This window comes from Sminthopsis crassicaudata, chromosome 1 (genome assembly GCF_048593235.1).
Source record: "Sminthopsis crassicaudata isolate SCR6 chromosome 1, ASM4859323v1, whole genome shotgun sequence".
NCBI lineage: Eukaryota > Metazoa > Chordata > Mammalia > Dasyuromorphia > Dasyuridae > Sminthopsis > Sminthopsis crassicaudata.
Genome location: NC_133617.1, coordinates 746,150,424 through 746,178,354, shown reverse-complemented (window position 1 = coordinate 746,178,354; position 27,931 = coordinate 746,150,424). Strand labels below are relative to the sequence as shown.

Below are 27,931 nucleotides of genomic sequence, written 5' to 3'. Positions count from 1 at the left end.
GGGGCAGGAAGGGGAAAAAAGAAGAAAATAATGGAGAGAGGAAGGGAGGAACAGCAAACAATCCTTTCTTTAAATTTCTAGAATCTTTGAATTGTAGTTTTGTTTTGTTCCCTCCCCCTACAAATATTCTTTTCTTTGCTTCTTTTATTCATGGATTCTGTATTTGGAATGGAAGCCATAAACAAAGAGTTTCCCCCTCTCCCCACCCTCCTTTCCAGATTTATTCTTCATCTAATATATATCAATGGATAATATAAAGAAAAAAGAACTTCCCCCACTCCCCACCCTCCTTTCCAGGTTTTATTCTTGAACTAACGTATATGAATGGATAATCTAAAGAAAAAAGAGCTTTTCCTCTCCCCACCCACCTCTCCGGGTTTATTCTTAAGCTAGCAGTTAAGAAAGGATGTTCCAAAGAAACAAACTTAGACTTGAGGAAGGACCAATGTTTCAAAGCCTGGAGGGATCTTAAGGAGAAAAGGGCCTCTCTGTAGGGAGGGACCTTCCCTTCTTAGAAATATTGATGTAGAAAGCAGATAACCATTCTGAGGGGATTCCATAGAGGGGACTTCTGTCCAGATATAAGTTGGAATAACAAACTCCTAAGATCTCCTCCAACCTGGAAAACAATTGAGATTCCTAGCTTCACTTGGGTCAAGACAGCTGAGGCATCAGAGGAAGTGACCCTGATCACTCAGCAGACGACCTCTCCTTAGGAGCTGAGGTCACTAGGAAAGTGGGAAAGGGGAACATTATTCATTTCTCATGAGATCACAGATTTAAATCGAGGGGAATCCTTAGTCACTATTTAGTACAAGTTGTCCAAGTCCAAGTCCTCATTTTATAGTTGGGGAAACCAAGCTCCAAAAGAGCCAAAGGATTGGCTTGTTGGTCAATTGAAACAGAGAGAACCAGCAGAAGTTTGGTTCAAAGGCAGCTTGTCTGACTCCAAATCCATCCCCGAGCCATCCAAATCCTGCTATATTTGGGAACAAGGATAAAGATACTAAAATACATTCATTTCAGATAGGAACACTGAGTTAATCAAAACTACAGGTTTAGCGAAAGGATGTGTGGATAGATTTCAGGGAGTGGTGATGAACTTGTTTGGGAGCTATGTGTCCTTCTCTAATCTCACTAAATCTTCACTGAAATTCAGCATGTCTTTCAATTATTTAAAAATATGATCATGAGAAGGGGTCCATAGTTTTCATTAGACAGCCAAAATGAAGAGGAGAGGAAGGAAGGAAGGAAGGAAGGAAGGAAGGAAGGAAGGAAGGAAGGAAGGAAGGAAGGAAGGAAGGAAGGAAGGAAGGAAGGAAGGAAGGAAGGAAGGAAGGAAGGAAGGAAGGAAGGAAGGAAGGAAGGAAGGAAGGAGGGAAGGGAAAAAAGAAAGAGAGGGAGGAAGGGCGAAAGGAAGGAAGAGAAGAAGGGAGAGAAGAAGAGAGAACAAAAGGTAGAGAAGGAGAGAGGAAGTGAGGGACAGAAAAAGTAAGAAAAAAAGAAGGAAGAAAGAAAGAAAGAAAAAGAAAGGGAGGAAGTAAGGGGGAAAAAACTGGCTTTGCAGTTCTTTTGAAATCCAGCACCCTTATAATCATCCTATTTAGGTATTCAATAAAGGTTTCATTAAAGTTTGCTATCCAGGATCTATAGAGAGAGTTAATATATAGATTTAGAGCTAGAAGAGACTTCATTTAGTCTCCTTCCTTTCCTCTCATTTTACAAGCAATTCACCTAGGACCCAGAGATGGTAAGGGACTTGCCTCTATTTAAAAACCTACTAAATGTCAGAGGCAGGAAGATTTGAACTCAGGGCTTCTAAATCCAAGCCACTAAAACATGTCTCCTCTTTAAAAGAACAGTTGCCCTGATGTAATTTAGCCTCCTCATCACAGTAAAAGAGGCCCTGTGCAGAGAGATCCGAGAATTCAAGCCAGAAGAGTCCTTCATGATCACTTTGACCAGCCCCCTCCTTTTACAAAGAAGAAAACTGAGGCTGAGGGTTTGAGACACTTGCCCATGATCAACCAGCAGGTAAACATCAGAGGCTAAATCTGAACCCAGGAATCCTAGTTCCAAGTTCCACCCACCATTGGCTCATGATCCTGTATTTATTTTGCAGGCACTCTACAGATATCAGAAGACAGTGTCATGGGGGATTAACTCCATCCTCAAATTTCCAAATTGGCTCATGACCTCTGAAAAAATTAGTGGACTTCAGGGCCTTTGAGATCACCTAATCTGACCCTCCCATTTTAGAGATGAATAAACTGAGGCTCAGTGAATGAGATGTCTTGCCCAAGATTGCACTGGTTACAGATAGAAGAGCTGGAGTTGGATTCTGCTGCCAAACTGGCTGCTCTTGTCATCATAGTTTGACCATTAGCCCAGGTGCAGAAAATTCACACTTTTTCCACCTCTTAGCCACCACTTGTCCAAAAGTTTTAGCTCCCATGGGCCATAGCGACTCCCTTTTCTGGGTTACTGAGTTTCATAACCTTCATCAGGTAAACCTGATGGGGCTGGAATCCCCTTTTAATGGACTCTGGTGGGTGGTCTCTGCTTTCTATATTGTAGCTCATTCATGAACTGTCTTATGGTCTTCAAGAAAGACTGTGAAAGGAGGGGATGGGGATAGAGGTCCTAAAATATAGAAAAAATCGGACCTTTAGTGTGAGTGAGATGGCTATCAGCCTTCAGGAAGAATGGACTTTGAGGAGCACGGAATAGGATGGGCATTTACACATACCTACAAAAAACCCTGAGATTTAATTAATTAATTAAAAATTTTAAATAAATTTAATTTTTTAAAAAAATTTATTAAATTAATTAATTTAAAAATTATTTTTCCCACTTTCTTATTAGATTTCATCATAAAAATATGACTTAAATTTGATTTAAATTTTTATAACTATACAAAAAGTATCTTCCTTACTTATTATATATTAAAAATTTCAGCTGTGTAGGTAACTCTCTGCTTGAGCTGTTGCCCCATATCCTGGGATTTTCCAAAGTACGATTGTCCTCCATGTTGGAGGGGGGAAGGAGTCTCCTCAAATTTTAGTGGGAGTTCACGTTTTTTTCCAACTTCCTTTAACTTTTAAACTTCAATTCTATTCATCCAACATGTATTAGTTACTATATGCAAGTTGTAAAGAGAAATATGAAATTATCTTTTGCTTTTAAAGAGCTTCCATTCTACATAAATTTCCTTTTTATTGAATATTAATCATTTAATCAAGCTTTATGAATAACAAATTGGGGGAACTGGGGTGCTTCTTGGGAATGGGATCATGGTCATAGAAAGACCCCATCAGCCCTGAGAAGAAATAGATATTACTATTTAAAGTATCAAGTCAACTGGTCCGAGCTCTTTTCTGTGGATTGTAATTTGAGTCATCTATTGATTCCCTGTTTGTAAACCATGGTATGATGGAAATTAATAAAGGATATAATAAAACCAAAAATAATCACCCAAGGATAGAGATAAAATGAACTTGATAATAATGGATCTTAATATGACATCACATTTTCAAAAGTTATTTTACATATATTAGCTCAGTTGATCCCCACAACTACTGAAAAGCTGTCTATGCATCTATTTCATGGAATTACAGGATCCAGTAGTTTCAAGGGTCTTTAAAGTCAATCTTGTGCAGACCCTCCATTTTGCAAATGAGGAAATGGAGGTTTAGGAAAGAAGTGTGTCCAAAGTCCCAAAGCTAGTAAATAGAGGAGTTGGAATTTGAACCCAAGTCTCCAGGGTCCAAAGTCAATGATATTTCTTACTATACTATGGCTGCCTCCAGTGCATGAGAATAGAGAATGAAATGAAAGGGGCCAACATCTGCCATGTTATTGTTGGTTTGCATTTCCTTTGACCTTGTCGTGATATTCTGCTTTTAACATGGCTGATTGGGAAACAAAAACAAAAATATATACAAGCCCCATTCTTGGGGCAAATCTGAAAATGATGAGTTTTTTTCCTTTATTTTTCCTTTATTTTTAAAAGAAAGTTTTTATTGATAGATCTTTTATTTTACAATGTTACTTTCCATTCACTTGGCTTGGCAAATCAAGATCACAGTGTCCAGGAGAAATAAACTGGAATCCTGGACACTGTCCGCTAAAAATCAAGCATCACTGTCTTAAGGTTCCACTGGTTTGCACCAAAATTCATTTGTATTGCCAAGGAATTTTCTTGGACATTATCAAGAAGTTACCTTCTCTGGAAACTTGGTGAAATGGGCATTCTGAAGGACCCTTCCCTTTTAGTTATCAAATCAGTGGTATATTGAAGAATCAAAAAGGTGCAGGGAGAGTGGATTTGAAAAAGGAGAAAAAGGTTTGGGGTGCGGGGGAGCATAATCTAAACAATAAAAGACAAAAACCCAAAGAGGAAAGAGAAAGGAAAACATTTAGATTCTCTGAGTGATGGAAATAAATACCAAAGCTATTAGTTTCAGTTCAAAGAACATATCACTTTGTGCTGTTTATTATTTCTCAAGGAGTATTTATTTTATCTTGAAATATCTAAAGGGTAAAAGGGATGCTCAAGGTAAGGGATGATGTAACTGACCTGGTCTGGAGAGGGTCTGTGGTTGGAATGCTGGGACCTCCCAGGAGACCGGTGATGGTGATGGTGGTGATGGTGATGGTAATGGTGATGGTCTTCGTCATAATTGTCAGCCATCAACTTCATTCTGTTCTGAGTCTGCATGGAACAGAAAAGGGAAACAGTGCCATCAGCCATGAAAAGTCTACGGAAACAGACTCTTGGCAATAGCAAGAGTATCTACAGTCCTCTGTTGGTTCCCCATTTTACAAGTTCTGACTTCAAGTCAAGTTGAAATCAAGGCAAGAAAGTAGTTCGTGACATGTCCAAGCAAGGCACTTTATTTGTAAATTTCCTTTTCCATGGGACATTCCTCCCATTTTCATGGCCCCTTTTGGAATATTTTCATCTTATCCAGCAAACAAAAATATCTCCAGGGAAGGAGCAGTGCTCAAGTCCCAAGGGTCGCATTTCACAACCATGAGCAAGAGATGAAGGCACACAACTAGAAGGAGGCACACAACTACACACACAAACAGGATCAGGTGATGAGACAACAAAGAGAACACTACTGCATTTGGAAAAAATCCAGCCAATGGACATGAAGTCATAGCCATCACTGGACCATCTTCCAAAGATGACAAAGAAAGAATTCATTCTGTGCTGATTACCTTTGTGATCATTAGGGAGGCATAAATATAATATATATGTATTAATAAAAAGAATGAAGCAAAGTAGAGAGAGTCGGTTGGCCTACAACTATTATTTCTATCTCAGAATTTGTCATATTAGGCAATTATCTCACATCCAGCTTAAATTTTTATCTTCATCAGCTAAGAAATTATATATCATCTCATTACACTGGAAAGGAAATCATCCAAGGAGGAATTTACCTAATAGGCAAATTTTAATTTCAGAAGTGTCTAAAGGCCAAAGAGATGAGACCAATTTATTGTTGGCTCACAGTCAAAAATTTGAAAGGGGAGCAAGTATCCTCATGCTATTGTTGTTTTCAGGCATGTGCTACTCTTTGTGATACTATTTGGGGTTTTCTTGGCAAAGATACCAGAATGGTTCGCCATTTCCTTCTCCAGCCCTTTTTACAGATGAGGAAACTGAGGCAAGTAGGGTTAAGTGACTCACTCAAAGTCACACAGATAGTGTATATCTGAAGCCAAATCTGAACTCAGGAAGACTCATCTTGACTCCAGCTCTGATGCTGTAATCACTGCGCTACCTATTTATCCTTATAATGAATCCCCTTGCCAGAATCACTCAAGATTTTAAGCTCCATGATTTCCCATAATAACCCTGAGATGGGGATTAGGCATTGTAGCAAGCCATTGCTAGTTCAGCAGAATTCAGGTCAGGGATTTAGACACTGTTCCTTTGAAGCCAAAATCCACTATCATTAATAGTCATTTAAAATTTTAATTACTCACATTTGTGTGGCACTTTCAGCTTTAAGAGTAATAATAATAACCAAAAAGTAATAACAATCAAAATGATGATAACTAACATTTATATAGAATCTACTTTGTGCTGGGCACTGGGCTATGTGTTTTAGAAATATTATCTCATTTGAGTCAACAACTTTAGGTTATGGTCCCCAATATTTTTGCAGTTTTACAGCTGAGGAAACTGAGGCAGACAGGGTTAAGTGACTTGCCCAGGGTCACACAGATAGTAAGTATCTGAACTCAGGTCTTCCTGACTCTAGCCAGATCCATTACTTTATAAATACACTACACCACCTAGATGGATGCCTCAGTAAAGAAAAAAAATTGGATGTCATAAATTTGTTTCCTACCCTATCAAAGTTCTTACCATATAAATACAGCCAGGTTCCTATTAGTGTGAATAATGAATCATGTAAAGTGGTTGCATGTCTTTGAATTTAAACTCTTTGAAGTTATAATTAAGTAAAATATGGTAATTGGTTCCAGGCCAATGGAAATATGCAGTACGAATTCAAATAATATGACCACTTCAGAGAATTCATTATTCTCACTAACCAGGACCTCGCAATATGCAATATCATTTTTGTCCTCTTCTTGACACTTAGGGGAGGAAGATGGGAAGTAATTGCTTTCTTCATCTTCAGAAAATCACAGAATTTCAGAGTTTCAGTCCCATCTCTTACAGACGTTCTTAACCTGGGATCCATTGATACAGTAACACAATAACCATATTTAAATGGAATAGATTCCTTTGCATTTTGGTTTATCAAAAGCCATTATTCTGAGAAGGAGCCTAAAGGTTTTACCAGGTGGTCTAAGGGCTTAACACCTATACAAAAAAATACCAAAAAAAAATTCCAATAATAGACCAAAGAGTACCACACAACCTTCTTACCTTGAAGATGCCCCAGTGCAGAGGACTGACTCATTATGCTCCCAAGAGGCCCTTTTCCCTTCCTCCTCCTCGTATAAATATATCTTACTGTCAACATTTTCTAAAGTCATGGTGCCACATGTGATTCATTCCTAAACTGTACCAATAAGTAGATAATTATATCAACTTCTAAGAAGAGCCCTACCTATCCAGGAACACTTATTCAAAGCTCAAAAGATGATTCATCCAAGACAAAAGAGAGGAAAAATAATCATGTTGCAATAATGAGAATTAAAGTAAATTTGGTGGCCTCCCAACATGATTTGCCTAGATAAACTAATTATAATATTTAAAGGCAAAAATTTTTGTGAATCATACGCTATGAATATTTCCTGAACTGGTTAATATCATTTCTATAACTTTTACAAATAGTCCACAGCACCATAGCTCTGTCAGCACTGAATTACTTAGACTTTTACTTTCTTTGCCCCATTTGGTAGAAATAAGATATGAACTTGGCAGTTTCCCACCCGATGATCTCCCAGAAAGCAGATGCTCTTTTTTGTCTTCCATTATATCCAGTGTTTGGCCCAGCACATAGTAGTCATTTATTAAATGTTTAATAATCTTATGACTGACTTTGAACTTGAAATCCTCTGATTAGCAGAGATTGTGGATTTTTTTTTCCCCAATGGGGAATGACTCCTATGTTTATACATGAATGGATTCTACAGATTCAAATATTAGATTTTTTAGCTTAGAAATTTCCCCTCTTCTCTGATATTTTCCTCATTATTATACACCAACAGCCATGCATCAGCCAGCCTGACATTCTCTCCCCTTATACACCTACACACACATACATGTAAATACAGTTCCTGATTTGTACTATTACCTCACTCCATTTTTCAATGGTTTTATTCTACCCTAACTCCCTTTTCCTGTGTAGGTGGATTACTCTGGAATGACCATACTCCCCTTCCTCTCCAGTGCATTTTTTCATGACTGATGTTATCCAAACTTTCATTTAGCCACACAACCCAAGCGAGTTTGGGCACTTCTGCTTACCAATCAAAGGATTCTTGTTGCTAACTTGTTTTTACCCAAAAGTTAAGGGGGCCATGAGAAATTCGTTAATGGAATTCAGGTCACTATTGCCTTGAGATCCATTTCTACTAATTCTAGTTCTTCCATTCACTTCAGCCATTCTGAGATCCCGACCCATTCTGCTACTTTACCTCTTGGGATAATGGAGATTCAGTTGTTGGCTAAACTCATGTAGCAACCATAATTAACCATAACATCTAAGATATATACATAAAGCTTTAAGGTGGACAAAGCACTTGACATTTATTTCCTCATTTGACCTTCATTATAATCCTGGGAGGTAGATGCTACTATTATCTTCATTTATCAGATGAGGAAACTATAACAGAGAGAAGCTAAGTGACTTAAGAGTTGAAGAGCTATTACATGTCTGAAGCTGGATTTGAACTCGGGTTTTCCTCCCTCCAAATCAAGGTTTTTTGTTTGTTTGTTTGTTTGTTTGTTGTGTGTGTGTGTGTATGTGTGTGTTTTCACTCTATTCAGTGAGTTTTAAAAGTTCATTCAGTAGTCAACATTGCTGAATTTACGATCTGAATGTGAAGGCCTTAGATGGATCATGATTCCTTTAATTGTTGAAAGCAAAGACCTGAAGGGGATTTGATTTCTGCAGGAACTCTTGGACAAGTTCTTGAGAATTATTTTTTTTTGCCTTAAGATATTATAATTAGTTTATCCAACCAGATCGTGTTGGGATGCCAACAAATTTCCTTTAATATTCATTATTGCAACATGATCATTTTTCCTCTTTTGTCTTGGATGAATCATCTTTTGAGCTTTGAATAAGTGTTCCTGGATAGGTAGAGCTCTTCTTAGAAGTTGATATAATTATCTACTTATTGGTGCAGTTTAGGAATGAGCCCATTGTTTGGGCAAGTTCAGTCTAATATTCTTCACTGCCTGCATTGGATTCTGTTTCCTGCCCTTCCTCCTGCTCCTTTTGTGATGTGATATGTAGGGAGCTCTTGGTAATGAAGTTGACAATTCAGAAGCTGCTCTATTATTACTGATTGCCTTAAATAGAGTTGCCTGGTTGCTGAGAATTTAAGTGACTTGTGCAGGATCACATAATCAATAGGTATTAGATTAGACTCAGCCCTTCTTGATTCCAAGGCTAGCTCTCTGTCCACTAACCCACACAGCCTCCTAATTTGTCCTTTAATCTTAATAATTCTTAGAACTTTCTAGTCCAATTTCCTGAAATTCAGTGATGACATTTTCTTATTTTTTTCAGAGTAGGTAATCCATTGATTAATAATAACAATAGCAACAATTATAATACCTAGTATTTATATAGGATTTTAAATATTGCACAGTGTTCTGTTTCTTTTGTCTCATTTAATCCTCACATCTCTGAGGAGTAGGTGCTTATCCCCATTTTACAGGTGACTTAACAGGCCCTGGCCTTTGCCCCTTCTCTTTGCTCCTGGAGTGATGAAGACCTCAAAGCCAGTAGTTTCCTTTATTTCCTAATTTCCCAATGCTTATTCCACTAGCTTGGCTTTGACTTTTATTTTCTGGGATTATCTCCAAGTCATTAAATTTCATCATAATTTTCTCTTAATCCTGTTTTTGGGACAATGGACTTCTTTTTCAAATGTCAGGATAGGGACTTTCTTGTGTGTGTGTGTGTGTGTGCGTGTGTGTGTGTGTGTGTAATATTATGATAAGGAGAATCTCTTTACTGATTCCAGCTGCACATTTTTCTTAGTGTTTTTGCCTGAAACCTCAAGAAGCTGCAGCCAGAATGCTTCAGAAACTGCCCTTGAAGTTGCTTCTCACTGATTCCATGGTTAGCTCTTTGTTCTATGGATCACAATGCCTCTCTAAGGCTGAACTTTATTTTGGGTCACATTTATTCCTCCTTAGAAGTCATCAGAATCATCATCATTATAGCCATCACTATCATCATTATTAATTGCAATTAATATTAGTATATAATCATTTACTATTTATCATAAGTCTTTCTCCTACTATTAATATTGCTGCTGCTATTAATACTAATAGTAATATTGCTATTCCTCCCCTTTCTCTTCCTCCTCCTATTTTTGCTGCTGCTGTTACTACTACTACTACTACTACTACTACTACTACTACTACTACTACTACTACTACTACTACTACTATTTCCTACTACTACTACTACTACTACTACTACTACTACTACTACTACTACTACTACTACTACTACTGCTACTGCTACTGCTACTACTATTATCACCATTACTACTACCAAATATTCTCTCCATGCAACAGTCCTGTCTCTCTTGGTCTTTGCCTACAATGTCCAAGAAATATTTTCATCCCAAAAACTCTCTTCAGCAATGAACCTCACACACTGAAAGTATTTCCTAACCTTGCTGGTTCCTCTGATTGGTTCCTCAATGAGACTACTTTCTATGGTAGAGACCCAGGTTGGCCATATCTTAATTCCACTTTGGGCTCTACTTTTTCTACCATCCTCCTCCATAAAGTACCTTCATTCTTCCTTCCTCCCCTACTTTTGTTCTTATTTTTACACATGGTTTTCTCCCATTAAGCTCCTTTTCCTGTTTGTCTCTGTGTCCCCTAGCACACCATAAGTAAATGCTTAATGAATGTTGGTTTACTTGATGTGCTTTATAAAAGTTCGAACCTTAGATAGCTATTTATGTTGTAGTTATTTTTTCCCCTTCTTTCTGAATGTCCCCTCTTTAAGTTTATTTAATAAAAAATTATTCACTATAAGAGGATTTTTTCTTCTTCTTGTTTATTTACCCAGCTTGTTTTCCTTTTCTGATTAATTAACCATTTTTATAATTCTAGAGACATCCTCTTTTTCCCTCATCTTCTGGGCAGCTATCTGACATCTATCCAGTAGACCTAAGTTCAAATCCAGCCTTAGATACTTTTGAATTCATAAGAACATGGGCAAGTCTTCACGGCTATTTGTCACATGGGGGGCAATAAGCACAGCACCCACCTCCCGACAGTATTGTGAGGATGCCATAATATTTATTAAATGTTTAGCACATAGTACAAATTAGCTTCTGGTGTCATCTGGAGGCACTGTAATCTCTATTTTTGTGGAAAGTCCCTGGAAAACAGGCTCTCCCACAATGAATATCTCATTATCTTCTTCTTGAAAGTCTTCTCCATATTCCTGGAGAGCTCTTATCACCAAGAAGTTCCCAGTCATTTAGGCAATAAGTATTAATTAAGTTCTCACGCTGTGTCAGACATTGTACCAAGCCCTAGTAATTCAAAGACTTGTCTTCAAGGAGCTCACAATCTAAGGGGTTTAGATTGAGAATTTGAGCCCTGACTGCCCATCATCCATCCATTATCCTTACTATGTGAAAATGTAGGCCCAGAGGCAGAAGCGACTTATCCTGGAGTGAAGCAAGAGAACTTGGGGCTGGGGGATCCCACTGGTCCTGGCCAGGTGTGTGTGCATGAACTCGATTTTCCTTCTCATTTATGACACCTCCAAGAATTCATCCCGTTAGGCAGGTGGAAATGTTCCTTCCCATTTCTTCCTTACATCCTGCCAAGTTTTCCAAACACTTTCCTTTCCAGGCCTATCCACCCAGGGATGTCCCACTATTTACTCATTCGATGCTTTAAAACATGTACAATATTTGAAAGGTCCCAGGGTGAATGTTAACCCCCCCCCCCAAATGATAAAGTTGCCTTGTGAATATTAAAGCAATAAAAACAGAGAAAACATTAAAAATGAAATAAAAAGATTTTTGGCAGTTGATGGTATTTCCATCTTCCCCTTGTCCACTTGAAGTGTCAGAAAACCCAGCGGACAAGTTATTTCTGCTGAGAAAGTGCAGGTCCATTGGAGCTGTCTGTGGCAGACAAAGGACAAAGCTGCTTCCCCTTTTCCTGACCTTACCTTGAACATGGGTTTCTGAAATTCATTTTTCACACCTATGATCCAAGTATTGTCAGGAGCCTGTATTTTTGAACCAGTGAAAAAATCAGTCTATAATTGGTCCTTTTAGCAACAGACACACACAGGGAAGAGCATGAGAGGAAGAATGAGATATACTTTGGCCCAGAGACGAAAGAACTCTCCAAAGAATGAATGATGGAGAACAAATGAACAAATAATAATGCTGTTATTGTAAACATCACAATGCTGTTATCCTTTGGGGAAGCTCCCGATGTTTTATGAGATTATTGTTTTTACTCACAAGCGGCCTAAAGTTTCCTACCTTTGAACTCGATTCCATAAAAGAATGCACCAGTTAAACAAGATGCTCTGGGCCATCCTGAAGTGTCTCCCCTAATGAGGTGTGAGAGATTAGACGTGTCATGGGCTAAGGACTGTAAATGAATGATGTCATCTTCCCAATTTGGTGCTGAAATATAAATAAACCACTTCTTCCCTGTGAATAAGCAATCTGGGTGAAATGTAGACGGGGTGATTGTTACTTAAAGGGGGCTCCTTTGATTAGTCTGTGCTGGAGTTGGAGAGTGTGAAACCGAGATGAAAAATGACAGTGTTAGCTGCTAGTCTTGACCTTTTTAATTTATCTTGACTTTACAGGGCTCCTAAAAATGGTGACAGCCACATCCTGATAGGATAAAGGGGTGCTCTTTCTCCCATATATAAATAGATCTGACGAGTCACCCTTCTTTGATAAATTTTTTAAAAAGAGTTTTAAGTTGAACATCCTCTGCCATCTTTTTTTCATAATATATTAGTATTGATTTCTTTTATTTTTACATCACTACATTTCACATTATATCGCTGTCCCTTCTTTTCTTCAGAGAACCATTTCTTAAAATAACAAAAAGGAAAAAAAGGAAAAAAAAAGAAAGGGGAAAAGTTCAGCAAAACCAACCACTAAATTCTGAATTAAGTCTGATGTTGTATGCGTTATTCTCTCCTTTCTCTTCAAAGAGATGAGGAGACCAACCTTTCCTTTGTTCTGTTTTGGGGCCAAATTTGGACATTATCATTCCACAGAATAAGTTTCGATTGTTCTGTTGCTGTACTTTCCACTGATATTTCTGTCATCGTTCTGTATGCTGCTTTCCATGGTTCTGCTTACTGCACTTTATCCCAGTTCATGCAAGTCTTCTCATGCTTTTCTGTAGTCCTTATTCCTTACAGTACTGTCATATCGGGTCATTTTCAGGTGGATGGCTCTTCTTTGTTTCTAGTTCTTTGCTATCCTAAAAAGTGCTTCCGTAAAAAATTTGGTCTATGTGGACCGCTGTGACATCGTTAAAAGAATTAGTCCTGTTATCTATTCCCGAGGTGTTTTTGTTCCCTAACGTGCACAGAATTTAGATGATCCTCAGCTGAGAAAGAGAGAGATCTCCTCAAACTTCAAAACTAAGCATTAGATCCGGAATTAAGTCTGATTTGTAATCTCGTTTCTCTTCAAAGAAGTGTAGAAGGATTGCAAAAAAAAGTCGTTTCTTTGAAGTTAACTACCCCATAGAACCTACTGTCTGTATGACTTCATATAAGTGTTCAGTTGTCCTATTTTTTTGTTGTTTGTCATTCATTCTAAAAGAAGATCTTGGCATCAAGAAGGAGATGCCATGACATGCAAGTGAATTAAGTTTAAGTGAGGGAGGGTTGGGCAGGGTCACCTGCCTCAATTTCCCTGCCAGAACTATTTGGGTCCTTTACAGATGAAGATGATGGGAGATGGCTCTGGATACCATGGGATACTTTGGCCTTTTTAACCAGAGTCTTTAGGAAGTCTCAGTTTGATTGAGGCAATACCCATTTCAATGATTAAGTCATCAAATAACCAGGGATTCCATGAGACCATTGACCACTCAGAATAAAGCTTCAGAGAATCTTAGACACATTGGAAGGGCCTCCAGGGACACGTCCAACCTGAAGGCTCTCTGTTACAAGCAGCTAGTGAAGGGACCTCCACAACCTCCCAAGGCTCTGAGACAGCTCTCCATGTTGAGAAGTTTTGTACTTGTTGGTTTTTCTTGGAAATGATGTACCACAGTGGCTAGGGTGTTGTGGCAATCACATCAAAAAGACCTGAGTTAGAATCCTATATATATAGATAGATAGATAGATAGATACTTAGATAGATAGATATAGATATAGATATATAGTATATATATATATACATATATATAGATATATAAATGTATAATATATATACATATATATATATATGTGTGTGTGTGTGTGTGTGTGTGTGTGTGTGTGTGTGTGTGTATAAATATATGTGTGTGTATATATATATATATTAGGAAAAGGAATCCATTAAGAGATTCTGGAGAGAATGGATGGGAAAGAAGGGCACCTGCTGACAGGTGAGGAGAAGGAAGAAAAGTCTATAGAGAGGTAGACTCTTCCCTAAAATCATGATCCTGAGGAGGGAGTCCCCAACCAGGAGAGCAAGCAGAGAGCGATCTGAAGGGCCAAGATCTCGGCTTCATCTGTGGGCAAGCTGTTATTGTTGTTTGTCCTTTGTTCTTGAAGATGATCACATAGGGATGCAGTACCAGATCATCATCAGGAAGGCAATACCAGGCCATGAAACCAAATGGAATTGGAGGGAGGGTTGAGCCCAGTTACCTGCCTTACTTTTCTATCTACAAGTGGAATCTGTACAAGCCAGCTGTAATATAATTGGGAGAGGAAGAGCACTCAGGAAAAGCTTCCTATAGAAAAGGTAGCAGCAAACCTGAGCCTCAAGGAAAGGAGGTTCCAGGAGGCAAATGGCCAGAAGGGCCGACCAGGGCCAAGCACGGGTCCAAGTGCCAAGGGAGAGGAACAGCAGCAAGGACATTTTGGATGGACTGGGGGATGTGTGTGTTGGAAGGGGCGAAAGAGCACTAAGGGTAGAAGCCTCCATGTGCTGAGGTCCAACCTAGATGTGACAGCTAGGAATGAATACAAGACTTTGGATGGGCTCTGACTAGAGCAGAGAATGGTGGGATGCCATCTTTCCATCTTCTGGACACACTGCCTAAATACATACTCCCTAAGCCAAGTGAAAGAAGGAGGCTCTCCATCGTCCAGCATGGGTAGATTAAATCAGCATTTCAGCTGAAAACCAGGGAGTTTCTCTTCCTCCTGCCTTCAGACATATTCCTCTGCCAATGTGCACTTTGTGCCTCCTGTTCATTTTTTTCCTTTATGTTGATTAATTTCGTCCTATCACCAATTTTCCAGTAAATTATTCTACTTAGCTGAAGATATTTTGATTGGCTGTGATTGTTCCCGAAAAGGTGGATGAACAAAATCTGTTAGGCTTGGGAATGAGGACCATCATTGGCCGTGGTCGACTATGAATCAGACTTCCAATCTCCTGAAGAACTTCATGATGAAAAACTGGGTACTGCGAATGTCATCAATATCTTTTACAAATGAAGAAACCGAGGTCCAAGGAGGTGATATCATGATCACATGGCTAAAAATGATACAGCTACAATTTGAAATCAAGTCTCTTTTGAAGACCAGTTGTAGAGTCAGAGATGGAAAGGAGAAAAGCCATTGAGTTTAGCTCCACTCTGCTTTGCAGATGAGGAAACTGAGGTATCAGGAGATTGTAACTTTCTAATAAGCCTTGTTTCATCCCTCTGGGAATTATAGGTCTAGGCTTCTGAGGTGATTGAATCCAATCATTCACTTCAAAGATGAGGTTTAAAGGCGGTCATGTGATTGGAAACCTAAGGTGAAAGGGATTTCAGACATCATGGAAGCCATCCTTCTTATTTTATAGATGAGTTAAGTGAGGTTCTGTAAGTGACTTATCAATAGTCACAGTGGTAATGTGAGAACAGGGATCTGAACCTATCTCTGATTCCAACCCCACCTTGAACCTTGATAGTGCTCAAGGACTCCAGTGCAGCCCTAGTTCAATGGGTTAGCTTCCCAAAATAGACATTTATTTCATTCTGGGCTGTATCATGGAATACAACAGTATCCAAAAAAATTAAAAATGTGTAACCCAGGGATAGATAGCAAAACTCCCGGAGGGAGTAGGAAAATCTGAATTTGTCCCAGACAAATAATAATGAAGGGATATCAAAATAAAGAACATCCTCAAAGAAATATACAACTGGAAAAAAAATGTGGATTCTTCATCTGGTAAGAGCCAGGGAGGAAAAGCCAATGGACAGCTTAGATTCCCTCATGATGTTGGGAGAAAGAATGTCCTCAAACACTGGGGAAAACCCCTGGGCTAAATTTATGATAGAGTATAAACACGAAGAGAAGTCGAAAGAGTCAAGAAGCTCCCACTCTAATGGGGAATTACAACACATGACAAGAAATTGAAAAGGTGAAGGGGAGGTGCAAAAAGTCCTACAGCCTGCTGGGAAATTATGAGGTATATGCTCTGGGCTTCCTCCTTAAATAGAGATCCCAGATATCCACCCTCCACTTCAGAGTTGATTTAATTTTATAGGAAAATGCATTTCTGAAGACAGTGGTCAAGCCCAGATAAGAAGCCAGGTGGGAAGCGAACATTAATTAACAGAGTCATACAAGATCAGAGGGCTGGAGGGGCTACAACTTGTACCTCTAGAGGGAGGGAATGTCTTCATTTGATGAGATCCCAGGTGTGCTGGAGCACTGGAGCATTGTGTAGCCATTGGCTCCAACTTAAAAGGAAGGGATGTTTCTAAGCCTTTGTCTGGTATTTGGAATAAGCCTGATAGGGCCCAAAGCTTAAATTATTCCTCGAAACGGCATTCTTTCTTTCCTCCTGACTCTTGGTCACTTATTGTTTTGCAGCCCAGGTGGACAAACAACAATCCCTGAACATGATCTTCTCTCTTGCTTTTTGATGAGCCGTGTCCCAAAGCTGGGATGTCCATGTTCTCAGCTCTGCCTCTCAGAATCCTTTTTTTATTAGAATGTTTCCTTTTTTCTGTTCTCACAATGAACTCAGTTCAGTTTCTCATCATTCCCAAGTTGCAGATGAGGACACTAAGGGTTACTCTTGCCCAGATAGTAAGCGTCTGAGGCAGGATTTGAACCCTTTACTCCAAATTGAGCTCTCTATCAGCTCGGCTGTGCTGTCTTCCCGAGCCACATCCCTGGACTCTGGGTGATTGAGCCTCCATTTTGAGTCTTCCAAACTCATTGCCTTCCGATGCAGCTATTTCACTTTTGGATAGATCTCATTGTTATGAAATTCTTTTTTATATCGAACTAAAATCTTGCTCTTGGTAACTTCTACCCCATTGGTCCCAATCCTATCCTCCAGAGCCAAACAAAATATGTCTAATCCCTCTTCCACATAACAGTTCCTCAAATATTTGAGGTCAGCTATCATATTTCCCACTGCCTTGAGAGACTTCTTTTCTCTAGCCTAAATATCTCTGGTTCCTTGACTCATTCTTTATAAAAAGGCTGATTTCAAAGCCTTCCACCATGAGAGTCACTTCATCAGGACATATTGGTCCAATGCCTTTCTCCAAAGGGTAAACCCAGAACCAAATACAAGACCCCACCGAGGGACGGCCCTTTCCTTCAGACCTGACATTTTATTTCCATTCAAGTGACCCAAAAGGAGCATCGCATAGTGAAAAGTGACAGGGTTGGCCTGAAGTCGAGATATTTGGCTTCCCCTGTTTGGGAAAGTTTCTAAACCCCCTAAAACTCCCAGAGTCTCAGTGCCCCAGGTCACCAAGGCTAAAATTCGCGGAGCAGGTGCTTCGCTCATCATCAGCAGGAACTCCTAACTATATGACATCACAGGCCTAGTCCAAAATCAAATCCATAAGAGCTTGGTTAAGAATGCAGTTGACTCTTCCTGAACCTGCAGCTTGCCAGAGGCCCTAGGTCTTTTATAAGATAGACTATCATGGAGCCATGCATTCCCCCCCTCCTGTTGGGGAGTCTGTCAGCTCCCCAAATCCAGAACAGAGAGCTAAAACTTGATCCGATTATGAGCAACATCTGGGCAAAGGTGTCAGTTATTCCATCTCTTTCGATATTTCTGAAGGGCTTATCCAAAGGGCTCTTGAAATGAAAGGAAAATCTTTGATTGACTGGTAATATACTCAATAGCTCGATGGTGATATGTAGCCATAAAACAATAATATTCCAACTGCCTTTAAAAAGATTTTAGCAAGGTGGCAATAAGTAACTCTGCTTTGTTCAGTCATCTGGATCAAGTTAACAATGAAACCTTCATGAATATGGTTTAAATAAGGAGAAAAAATAAGATTTGTTGCTAAGGGATATAGAGATAATGCTGCACAATTGTAATTACACTTTGTGCTATCAGATTTTCTCCTCCATCTCTTCCCTGGCAGTGAAATCAGAACCCTTTCTGAACACTTCTGCTGAGATTATTTGCCCCAAGCTGCAGATAGGTGAAATGGCCTATGTCTCCAGGCCAAGGATGGAGAACACAGATAATGTCTGGCAAGTGAAGACTTGTGGAGTATCTCCAGGGGTGTGCTGGGAAATGTTAACAGCTGGCTCTCCAGGGGAAAATGGTATGCGTGACACACTTTTAAGTTTAATTTGCATTATTAATATTTTCTTCATCACTTTCTTTCGCACGGATAAGCAACAAAACAATAAATTAAGCTCTGATTTATAAGGTTTGCTGATTTCTGTAGTGTAAATGTTAACACTGAAAATTTAACAAGTGACCATTGGGAGCCGGTAAGGGCTGGCTCCAGAACAACCTTGAGCGTCGCTATCATTGGCGGGTCTCAAACAATAATGAATCCTGTGAGAAATGAATTCCAAAGTTGGGCTGATTCCTGGAGAAAACAGCAAAGCAGATGACAGAAGGAAATTTTAGGGAAAAGTATATCTCCTTAGGAAATTAAAAAGATAAATAGAAGACCATCAATATTTCAATCGACAATTATTTATTAAGTACCTACTATGCGCTGCCTGCCGGGCCAGTTGGTAGGGGCACTAAGATAAAGTGTCAACAAGTGTCTATAATTGAAAAGAAAAGATGCTTTCTCCCTACTCTGATACTCTAGTAAGTCAATAAACATTCATTAAACACCTACTATGTGCAGACATTCATAACCACTCAGTTGGATTGATGGCTTCCACATGGCTCTTGTGATGTCTATCGTCATCGGTACAATTTCACAATCTTCCAAGACACACAACTAATCATATTCCTCCCTTCCCCTAGAGTTTCCAAGAGCTCCTCAATTTCTCTAGATAAAAATTCTAATTCCTTCTCTTGCCCTTGAAAACTCTTTACCACCCGCCTCCTACATACCTTTGCAGGTTTATCCTGTAATACCTCCTTTTCCAGCTTCCATGATTCCATGGAACTGGCTGCTGGCGGCCCTGGGATTCACCCTTTTGTCTCTGAGATGTAGGTTCTCTTCACTTTGGCTTCTTAGAATTCTTCCTTCCTCCAAACTTGATCACCTTCGGGCCCACACACTAAAGCGAGCCTCCCTGGCCCACCCTCCCTGATTATGCTCCCCAGGGACACTCACTTCTTTGTCTGCATGTTGTATATTCTTGTAGAATGTAAGCTCTCTGAGGGAAGGAACATCTTAAAATTTTCTCTTTGTAGCTCCAGAACCTAACAGTTCAAGGTGCTTAGTAAACATCTGTTTGGAGAAGATTATAGCAGTAAGAACTTGGAGTGAGTCAGTATTAGGGATTGTACCCACATACAGGGGTCCAACTGTACTCAATGAACAGAAAAACTTGGGGGGCAGAGTCAGTTAAAAGTAGAATGGCTAGTAAATATCCCTCTAATCTATGGACTAGTGAAACGAACATGGGCAAATATCCATGTGTGAAATGCCCTCCATCATCACAGTCACCTCCAAGAATCCTTAGCTTCCTTCTTTCAGAACTCAGCTCAGTAGCCCTTCCCATACTGGGCCTTTTTAAAAAATCTGTCCTGCCCCTGAACCAGTTACTGGCAATCCCTTCCTCTTGAGGTTCCTTCTGTTTAATTTGTATGTGAGAAGTAGCATTACCTAATGGTTAGAGAATCAACCTCACAGTCAATAAGACCTGGATATAAGTCCCATGGTTCTATGACTCTGGGCAAGTCACTGCAAACTCTCAGTGTCCCATACAATTTTCTAAGACTATCAGTGGCAGGGAAGGCTCCAAATGTCCTTGGTAGAGGCAGTTTCATCACCAGGAGTTTCCTAAGGCAGAAATCCTAGGTATTCACTAAGTCTCTGGCTCTATCTCTTCCTCTATTTCTCTTTCTCTGTTTCTATCTTTTTCTCCCGTTTCTCTCTCTCTCTCTCTCTCTCTCTCTCTCTCTCTCTCTCTCTCTCTCTCTCTCTCTCTCTCTCTCTCTCTCTCTCTCTCTCTCTCCCTTCCTCCCTCCCTTCCTCCCTCCCTTCCTCCCTCCCTCCCTCCCTCCCTCTCTGAAGCATGTTAATATGGTATAATAAAGAGAGCCCTGTGTTTTGCATGAGAAATATCTGAGATCTGAGTTCAAATTCTTCTTTTCATATTTACTAGCTCCGTGATTATACTTTCTGAAGCTCATCCAGCTTTCTAAGACTACCTAAGTTATAGATAAATGGTAATCTGACATGTTGTCATATACGTAGTGAGAATAGAGAATGGGAAGAATAATTCCAATTTTCTCTCCCTTTTGCACCTATTGAAGATGAAGGATATCCTAGAGAAAGATATCTTAGAGACAATCCTAGAGAAGGATATCCTAGGTGTGTGGCTTGGAAGTCAGAGTGATGAGAAAATCAAAGTGATTGCAAGAGGCCTGGGGAAAATCAGAAGGAGCCACGTGGTCAGTAGGGGAAGTGGGGTGATAAATCCCCTTCCTGTAAGTAGGAAGAAGAGGAAAAACATTTGAAGGATTATGGGCTATAAGTGATCGAAGGATGTGATGGACATTTTCTGTGGAAAGGCTGTTCACTGATGTTACTAAGAGTTCTAAGCTGGGCTCTATTTGTTTCTATTAACTTAGAAATGACTCATGTAAGTTGGGTGCTAGCAAGGGGCCTTGATTTTGACGTATAGAGTTAAAGGTAGACCGAGTAAGAGCTGGATAGAGTGAGAGTTAGAAGGTAAAGTACAGTCTGGGGTCTGGAGTCAGTCAGCTGACTCCCTCTGTCACCCGCCCAAGGCAGACTCAAAATTGTCAAGAACCAAAGATCCTCAGATCCAAATCCAGCATCCTTTTCACTGCCCCCCTCAAGGGGCCTTAGGGGTTGCCAAGTAAAGCCCCTCATTTTATAGATGTGGTAACTGAGGCCTAAAGATGAAAAGCAGCTTGACTAATATCACCCTGCAAACAAAGAGCAGAGCCTCTCCTCCAAACAGCCCTTCAGACTCTAAGGTCAAGGCTTGCCTTGAACTTCATTATGCTTCCTCCGGAGAGTTTCACTGTGATTTTTGCTCTCTCTCAGCAGTCCATCCTTTATAGACTTACTCTTTAGCTTCTGTTCACACAAGTTCTTCTATCAACCACCGAACAATTATTAAGTGCCTACTATGTGCCAGGAACTGCACCAAACACCAAAGATTTCTCAATCAATCACCAGGCATTTATTAAGCAACTTCTAGGTTCCCAACACTAAACTAACTGCTAGGGAAATAAACAAAAATGAAAAGAATTGCTTTCAGAGAGTTTGAATTTTAATCATGTAATGATAAATATTTATGTAAGAGGTCCCAAAATTCTCAGTGCAGCTTAAACTTTAATGGTTTACAATTGCACTAAGAATTTGGGGACCTCATGTATAATTATATATATATATATATTTGTGTGTGTATGTATATGTAAATGTGCATGTATATGCATATATATACATATGCGTGTGCATATCTATACATGTATGCATATGTGTATGTGTATGTGTATGCATATATGTGTGTGCACATATATGTACATGTGTATATGTGTATATATGTATACATACATGCATATGTGTATGTATATGTGTGTACATATATGTACATGCGTATATGTGTATATTATATGTGTGTATATGTATGTATGCGTATATATGTATACGTGTGTATATGTATATGTGTATGCATATATGTGTGTATATACATACATATATATATATACATGCATACATACATACATACATACACACACACACACACACACACACCCAATGCCTTTGGTGCTCCTTGAGGACAGGAATTGTTTCATTTTATCTTTATATTACCAGTTCCTAGCATAATAACTGAGACATACTAGGTACATAATAAATACTCAGTGGATTTCATTGAAATCTGCTTTAAATGTCTGTCTCCTTGGCCAATCCAAACTTTAAAGGAACAATTCACTCATTTAGCCCTAAACTCCCTGCTAAAAGGAAGAAAAATTGACATGTTCATTTTCCCAACCAACAGGCCCAAACACCATTAGGTTTTACTGCTTCAGTTAACAAGATCGTTTAGAATGGAGGATGGCACGCCAAATGTGGACAGCTCAGGAATTCCTAGCATCCTGAATTTCTATAGGCTTCTGGGACGGGAGGAGGGGGATGGACAAAAGCAATCCCAGAAGTTCATGCTACAAAATGACTTAGTCAAGCAAATAAAGCAAAGGTAGTCATTAAGTAAGTAATTAATAAAGCAGTGCTATTCTTCCCTTTTCGATTTTAGCAAAGCCCACCTCATCAATTTGTCAACTTTGTCGATGACAGCCTCTTCAAGGAAGGGAAAATCCACACAGACTTAGCCAGGTGAAGAGCAAAGCTCTGTAAACTCAAAAATCCAGACTGTTTTCCAAATTGTGAATCAATAGATGGCCTGAGAGAAAAGCAGACTCTCAAGATAAATTTTCAAAGTATCGATAGTTACAAGAAAACTTTTTTTCAATATTTCAATTTATATCATGGGCAGGATTTCAAGGCAGCTGCTATTTATACATGGCATGAGGACGTGTAAAGCACGCAATATCCATTATCTCATTCTATCCCTGCTACAAACCTGAAAGTAGCTACTAAGGTGACTATCAGATGAATAAACTGAGGCTGAGCAATGTGAAGGGATTTGCTTTTGTTTTGTAACACCTGCTCCACCTTGCATCTTCATATCCTTCCCAGGTATATTTTTGAGCTCAATGCAGTTGATATAAGGATATCCACAGTCAGAAGAGCTTGAGGAGCTCCCCATCTACTGGGAATCCTTTCTCCATTTGCATTCTGCCCAGGATCATTTCACCAAAAGTGAAAAACACCTTTCATGAACATATTTCTTCCCATTTTATGACCCCCCTTGTTATTAATCAACTGATCAATAAGTGAACACTTATTAAGCACCAACTGTAGCTACTCCTAGTCTAGTCACTGAGGATAGTAAAACTAATAAAACAATGTCTGTCTTCTCATTGGAATGGGCAACAGAACATTTTTAACCAATGACATATACGCAAGAATAAAAGACATTAGAAAATACATTTGATGGAGAAAGGGGGTGATCTGGCCCCAGATATAAAGGGGAAAATAACAAGGCTGGAATAAAGCTGGCTCCAATGGAAAGAACCTTGCAGAATTTAGAGTGACAAAATATCAACTCAAATACTGTGTACACACACACACACACACACACACATATATGTATGTGTATATATATATATATATATATACATATATATATATATATATACACACACACACACACATATATATATATATATATATACATATATATATATATATATACACACACACACACACATATATATATATATATATATATATATATATATATATATATATATATATATATATAAACAGGATCACAGGACCCTCAAAATGTTACAAAATCTAGATGGTGAGTCACATTGTCTCTGAAGGGTTTACTAAACGACCTGGCTAAGATTCCAAGGGAATGGATAAGATTCATGAAGATGGCGGGATTACCCACCAATCCATTGAGATATCAAAGAGCTAGAACTTCACTAACACTTGTGAGGTCAGAAGTTGTGTAGTCCAATCAGCCCCCTTATTACAGAAGAGAAAAGAGCAGTGACATCCCTAAGATCACACTGGCAATCATTCCCATCATCATAAAATCACTGATTTAGAGCTAAAAGAGATTTCAGAGACCTAAATTGGACAGAAGAAGAAACAAAGACCCAGAAAGGCTGCCTGATTTGGCCCACATCTAGTGACCAGGACAAGGTTGCAGACACAGGAGGTACGAGATAAATTTTACGTAGAAGTGCCTTGAGAACTGGACCAGCGGGTTACTGGAGAAGGATGCGGGAGGGCCACGATGGTTCAACAACATCTTCAGAAAATAGGAAGGAGACTTGTAGTAGACGACAAATTCCTCTTTTAGAAAACGATAGAGCAAAAGCACAGGATAGTCTTTGGAAAAAAAGAATAAAGAAAGTTGAAAAAGAATCAGTTGAAGAAGAAAGAGAAGAAATATTACCCATGGAGGTAGAGAGAAGGAATTCAGTCTTAAAGCAACAGGCAAAGGGGGATTGAGCTAAATCTGAAAGTAAGGGCGGTCTGGACACGAAATGGGAAGCAGAGAGATATCAGATCAGCCCTCAGACCTGCCTCAGAGTCCTGGATCACCAAATGATGGCCCACCCCATCTGATCCCCCTCCCGAAAACAAAACACCCAAAGAACTGGAGAAGAGCCTTGAACAGGGTGTGTGCAACACAAAACATGTGCTGGATGGAACCCTGGAGAGAGGGGGTGGTGAGACAGTGGAGAGAGGCTTGGCAGGGGGAAGGGGCCTGGCAGCTGGGAGAGGGAGAGGATGACGGAGGGAGCGAGAGTTAGGACCTTGGAAGCAGCGCAAGGCTCTCTCGCCAGCTGGTCTCACACTTGGATAAAACAAGCTAATAAAATGTAAACATGAATATTAGTAGTTCTCAAGGCCATTGGAAAACCAAACGGAACAGAGAAATGACAGTGAATCCCCTCAAGTAGCCAGCCAAGAGCCCTCCACCAGAGATGCTCCTTGCAGCCGCTCCCCCAGCTCTCTGCTCTCACCCTGCTTTTTGTTCGAGTGCAATAATCGAAACGGTTTTCTAGGAGACCCAGGACCTTTCTCCTTTGGGAGAGCAATGGGTCATTATTATTGCATGGAAATCCATTTTCTAAGCCATATATTCCAGTCCAAGTAGGGTGGATCCTCTGGCTTCCACTCTGACCCACAGAGACCGGTACAAACACATCCATTCACCGGTTTCATCACGTTCTCATCTACATCTATGAACTCCCAGCACTCGGAAATTAAACCTAAATGTAATAAGCCCCCTGCCTCCTCTAAAAGCTTACGACTGGAAAGCATCCTGAGCAGAGCTGAGGGGCTGGTGGAGCTCCCACTTCAAGGAAGGACAAAGGTTCTTTCTGATTCAAAATGGCCGTGGCCACTTGGCCAGTACCAGACACACCAGTTCCCAGCATCAGATAGAGAGATGGAAAGGACCTTCAGGGTCACCAAATTCAACATTTCTCATTTACAGATAAGGAAACCGAGGCCAGAATAGGTGAAATAATTTGTCCAAGGTCACCCAGCTAGTACTTGGTGGGGTTTGAAGTCAAGTCTTCTTGATTCAACCCTTTCATTACTTTCAGGTATCTAATTTGTGTTGATTTACCTGCAAATACATGGTGACTCTCAGCAGAGCATACACTCCTTTTGACTTTAGGTCTTAAAATCCCCAGATCCCTTCAAAGTCCACTCCTGCTCAGGGCAGCCAAATGACTCTGTGGAAAAAGCATTTGGCTCCGGAGAGGAACTGGGGTCAGATCTGGGGTTTCGTGTCTTGGGAAAGCTGAGGAGGGTCATTTACCCACCCCAATCCTCTGCTTCTACGTGATAAAACGACAGGATTGCATTAAATAGCATCTGAGGTCCTCACGAGGAATATTCCAGGATGGATAAAGCATCTCAGGTGTGAGTGAATGCTCTCTGTGTGTCTCTGTCTCTGACTTTCTCCTTTTATCTCTTTTACTACTTCTTTCTTCTTTCTCTTTTATTATCTGTCTTTTTCTCCTTACTCTCCCGTCTCTGTTTATAGCTTTTTTTCTCCCCCTCCTTTCTCTCTTCTCCCTTCTTTTTCTTCCTTCCCCTTTTGCTTCTCCTCCTTCCCCCTTTGTTCTACTTCTCTTCTTCCTTCTCCTTCCTATCCCCCCTTTTCTCTCTCTTTCCTCTTTCTTCTCTTTCCCTTCCCTTTCTCTTTGTGTCTTATTGGTTCTGTTTTTCTCTCTTTTCAAATTCACTTATTTCTCTTATTTCTCTTTTTCTTCTCCTTCTGACTTTTGTCCTTCTACTCCTCTTTTTTGCTACTCTTTCTCTCTCTGTTTTCCTCTCTCTCCTTTTACTTGTTTTTCCTTCTCTCCTCTCATTATGTCTTACTTTCTGTCTTACTGTCTGTTTATATCTCTTTTCTTTCTCCTTTCTCTCTTCTTCCTTCTTTTTCCTCTTTCCCTTTTTGCTTCTCCTCCTTCCCCCTTTTTCTACTCCTCTTCTTCCTTCTCCTTCCTATCCCTCTTTTCTCTCTCTTCTCTCTCACTTCTCTTCCTTTTTTCTCTCTCTCTTATTAGTTCTGTTTTTCTCTCTTCTCCCTTTTTAATCTCCTCCTTTCTCCTCTTTCCCTTTTTTCTTCTCCTTCTCCCTTTTCTCCTTTTGCTCCTCTTTCTTGTTATTCTTTCTCTCTGTCTCTCAGTCTCTGTCTGTCTTGCTCTATGTGTCTCTGTCTCTTTCTTTCTCCCCCTTTCTGTCCCTCCCTCTCTTCCTCTTCCCAGAAGGGCATAAACTAGGATCACTGAAGTGATCCAAACCACCTCTCCCTCAAAATACCCTCTCTAGTTCCAGCTGTCTTTACAATCCAATTTTCCACTATCATAAACCTTTAAAGTAGAAAGGACCCTTAAAATCATGGCGCTTAACCCCATCATTTTCTATAAGAGTAGTTGAAGACCAAGGGAGTGGAGTTCTTTGCAACATCACAAAGTTGGGGAGTAGCCAAAAGAGGCCTAGAACCCAAGTCTCCTAAACCCCTATTATCTTGGTACCCTTCTGCTTTGGTATTTTAATTGACCTCTGCAGCTAATAGCTTTGTAAAGCAACAGATCTACCCAGAAGGCTATTCATTATATGCTCAAACATCCTATAGGACTCATTGCCACTCTTTCAGATTGGACAACAAAAGGTTCAAATCTCCAATCATTTGGGGGGCTGTTCCAATGATTCTCTGTGTGTTCTGCTTAGAATCTTGGGGTTCCAGCAACCTCTGGCCACAATGTCAAGGGCCTGGGATGTCAGTGATATGGCCCTTTCCTTAAGGCTGCTCCTCTATAACATGGTAGGTGGGTAAGTCTGAAAGATTTCTCAGATATTCAGAAAAGGGAGCCAGGGTCAAAGAGCTCTAAGTTTTAGAGGCTGGAGTAGAGCCAAGTCAAGTACTCCAGCCACTACATGAGACGGGACCTCTTTTGTTGATGATTTTATTGAGTTTATTTCTATCTTTTGTTATTTTGAGCGGTGAGATATATAGATTAAGCTTTTTCTTGGTCACTTGTTCCAGGGCCAAATGATAATAACATCCATAGTTTGAGAATATATTTCCTCCAGCAACTCAGGAGACAGGGTTTGTTGGTGAAAATCTCCGGGTCTTTCATTGCCATGGATACTAATGGGATGTACACCAACCAGAGAAACCACCATATTCCTGGGAGGGACGCCTTCCAGTGGTCACTGCCGAAATGTGGGGGTCTGCAGGCAGACACCCACAGTCCACACACAGAAAGCATTCAGGACACAGACCTAGCCCAGATGGCCTGGATACAGGCCACACCCAAATATACCCACACCCCGAAAATGAGATCTCTTTGAAAGGAAAAATATAGAGGCAGACACTGAAAAATAATGATGGAGAGCATGATTACAGGCCACACTCAGTGTTTTATGAGCCCGATTTGGTAGAAGGATGTGGTGGGGTGCAAAGAGGGGCCTGCATTCATACCCATGTCTGGGGTATACAGAGCTAGACTCAAAGTCCCAAAGACCTGGATTCGAGTTCCTCTCCTG

General features: G+C 39.9%; 1 protein-coding gene across 20 annotated transcripts in view; it reads right to left on the bottom strand.

Annotated features, from left to right (window-relative positions):
• ERC2 (ELKS/RAB6-interacting/CAST family member 2) overlaps positions 1-27,931 on the bottom strand; it is a 993,908-nt gene that overhangs the window by 234,840 nt on the left and 731,137 nt on the right. For all 20 annotated transcript variants that reach the window (XR_012485046.1, XM_074284429.1, XM_074284434.1 and 17 more), the window contains one exon: positions 4,580-4,714. Coding sequence is in view for 19 of the 20 variants with exons in the window: in XM_074284429.1 (XP_074140530.1) it covers positions 4,580-4,714 (135 nt within the window). In the remaining variant the exon portion in view is untranslated. The remainder of the gene's footprint in view (positions 1-4,579; positions 4,715-27,931) is intronic.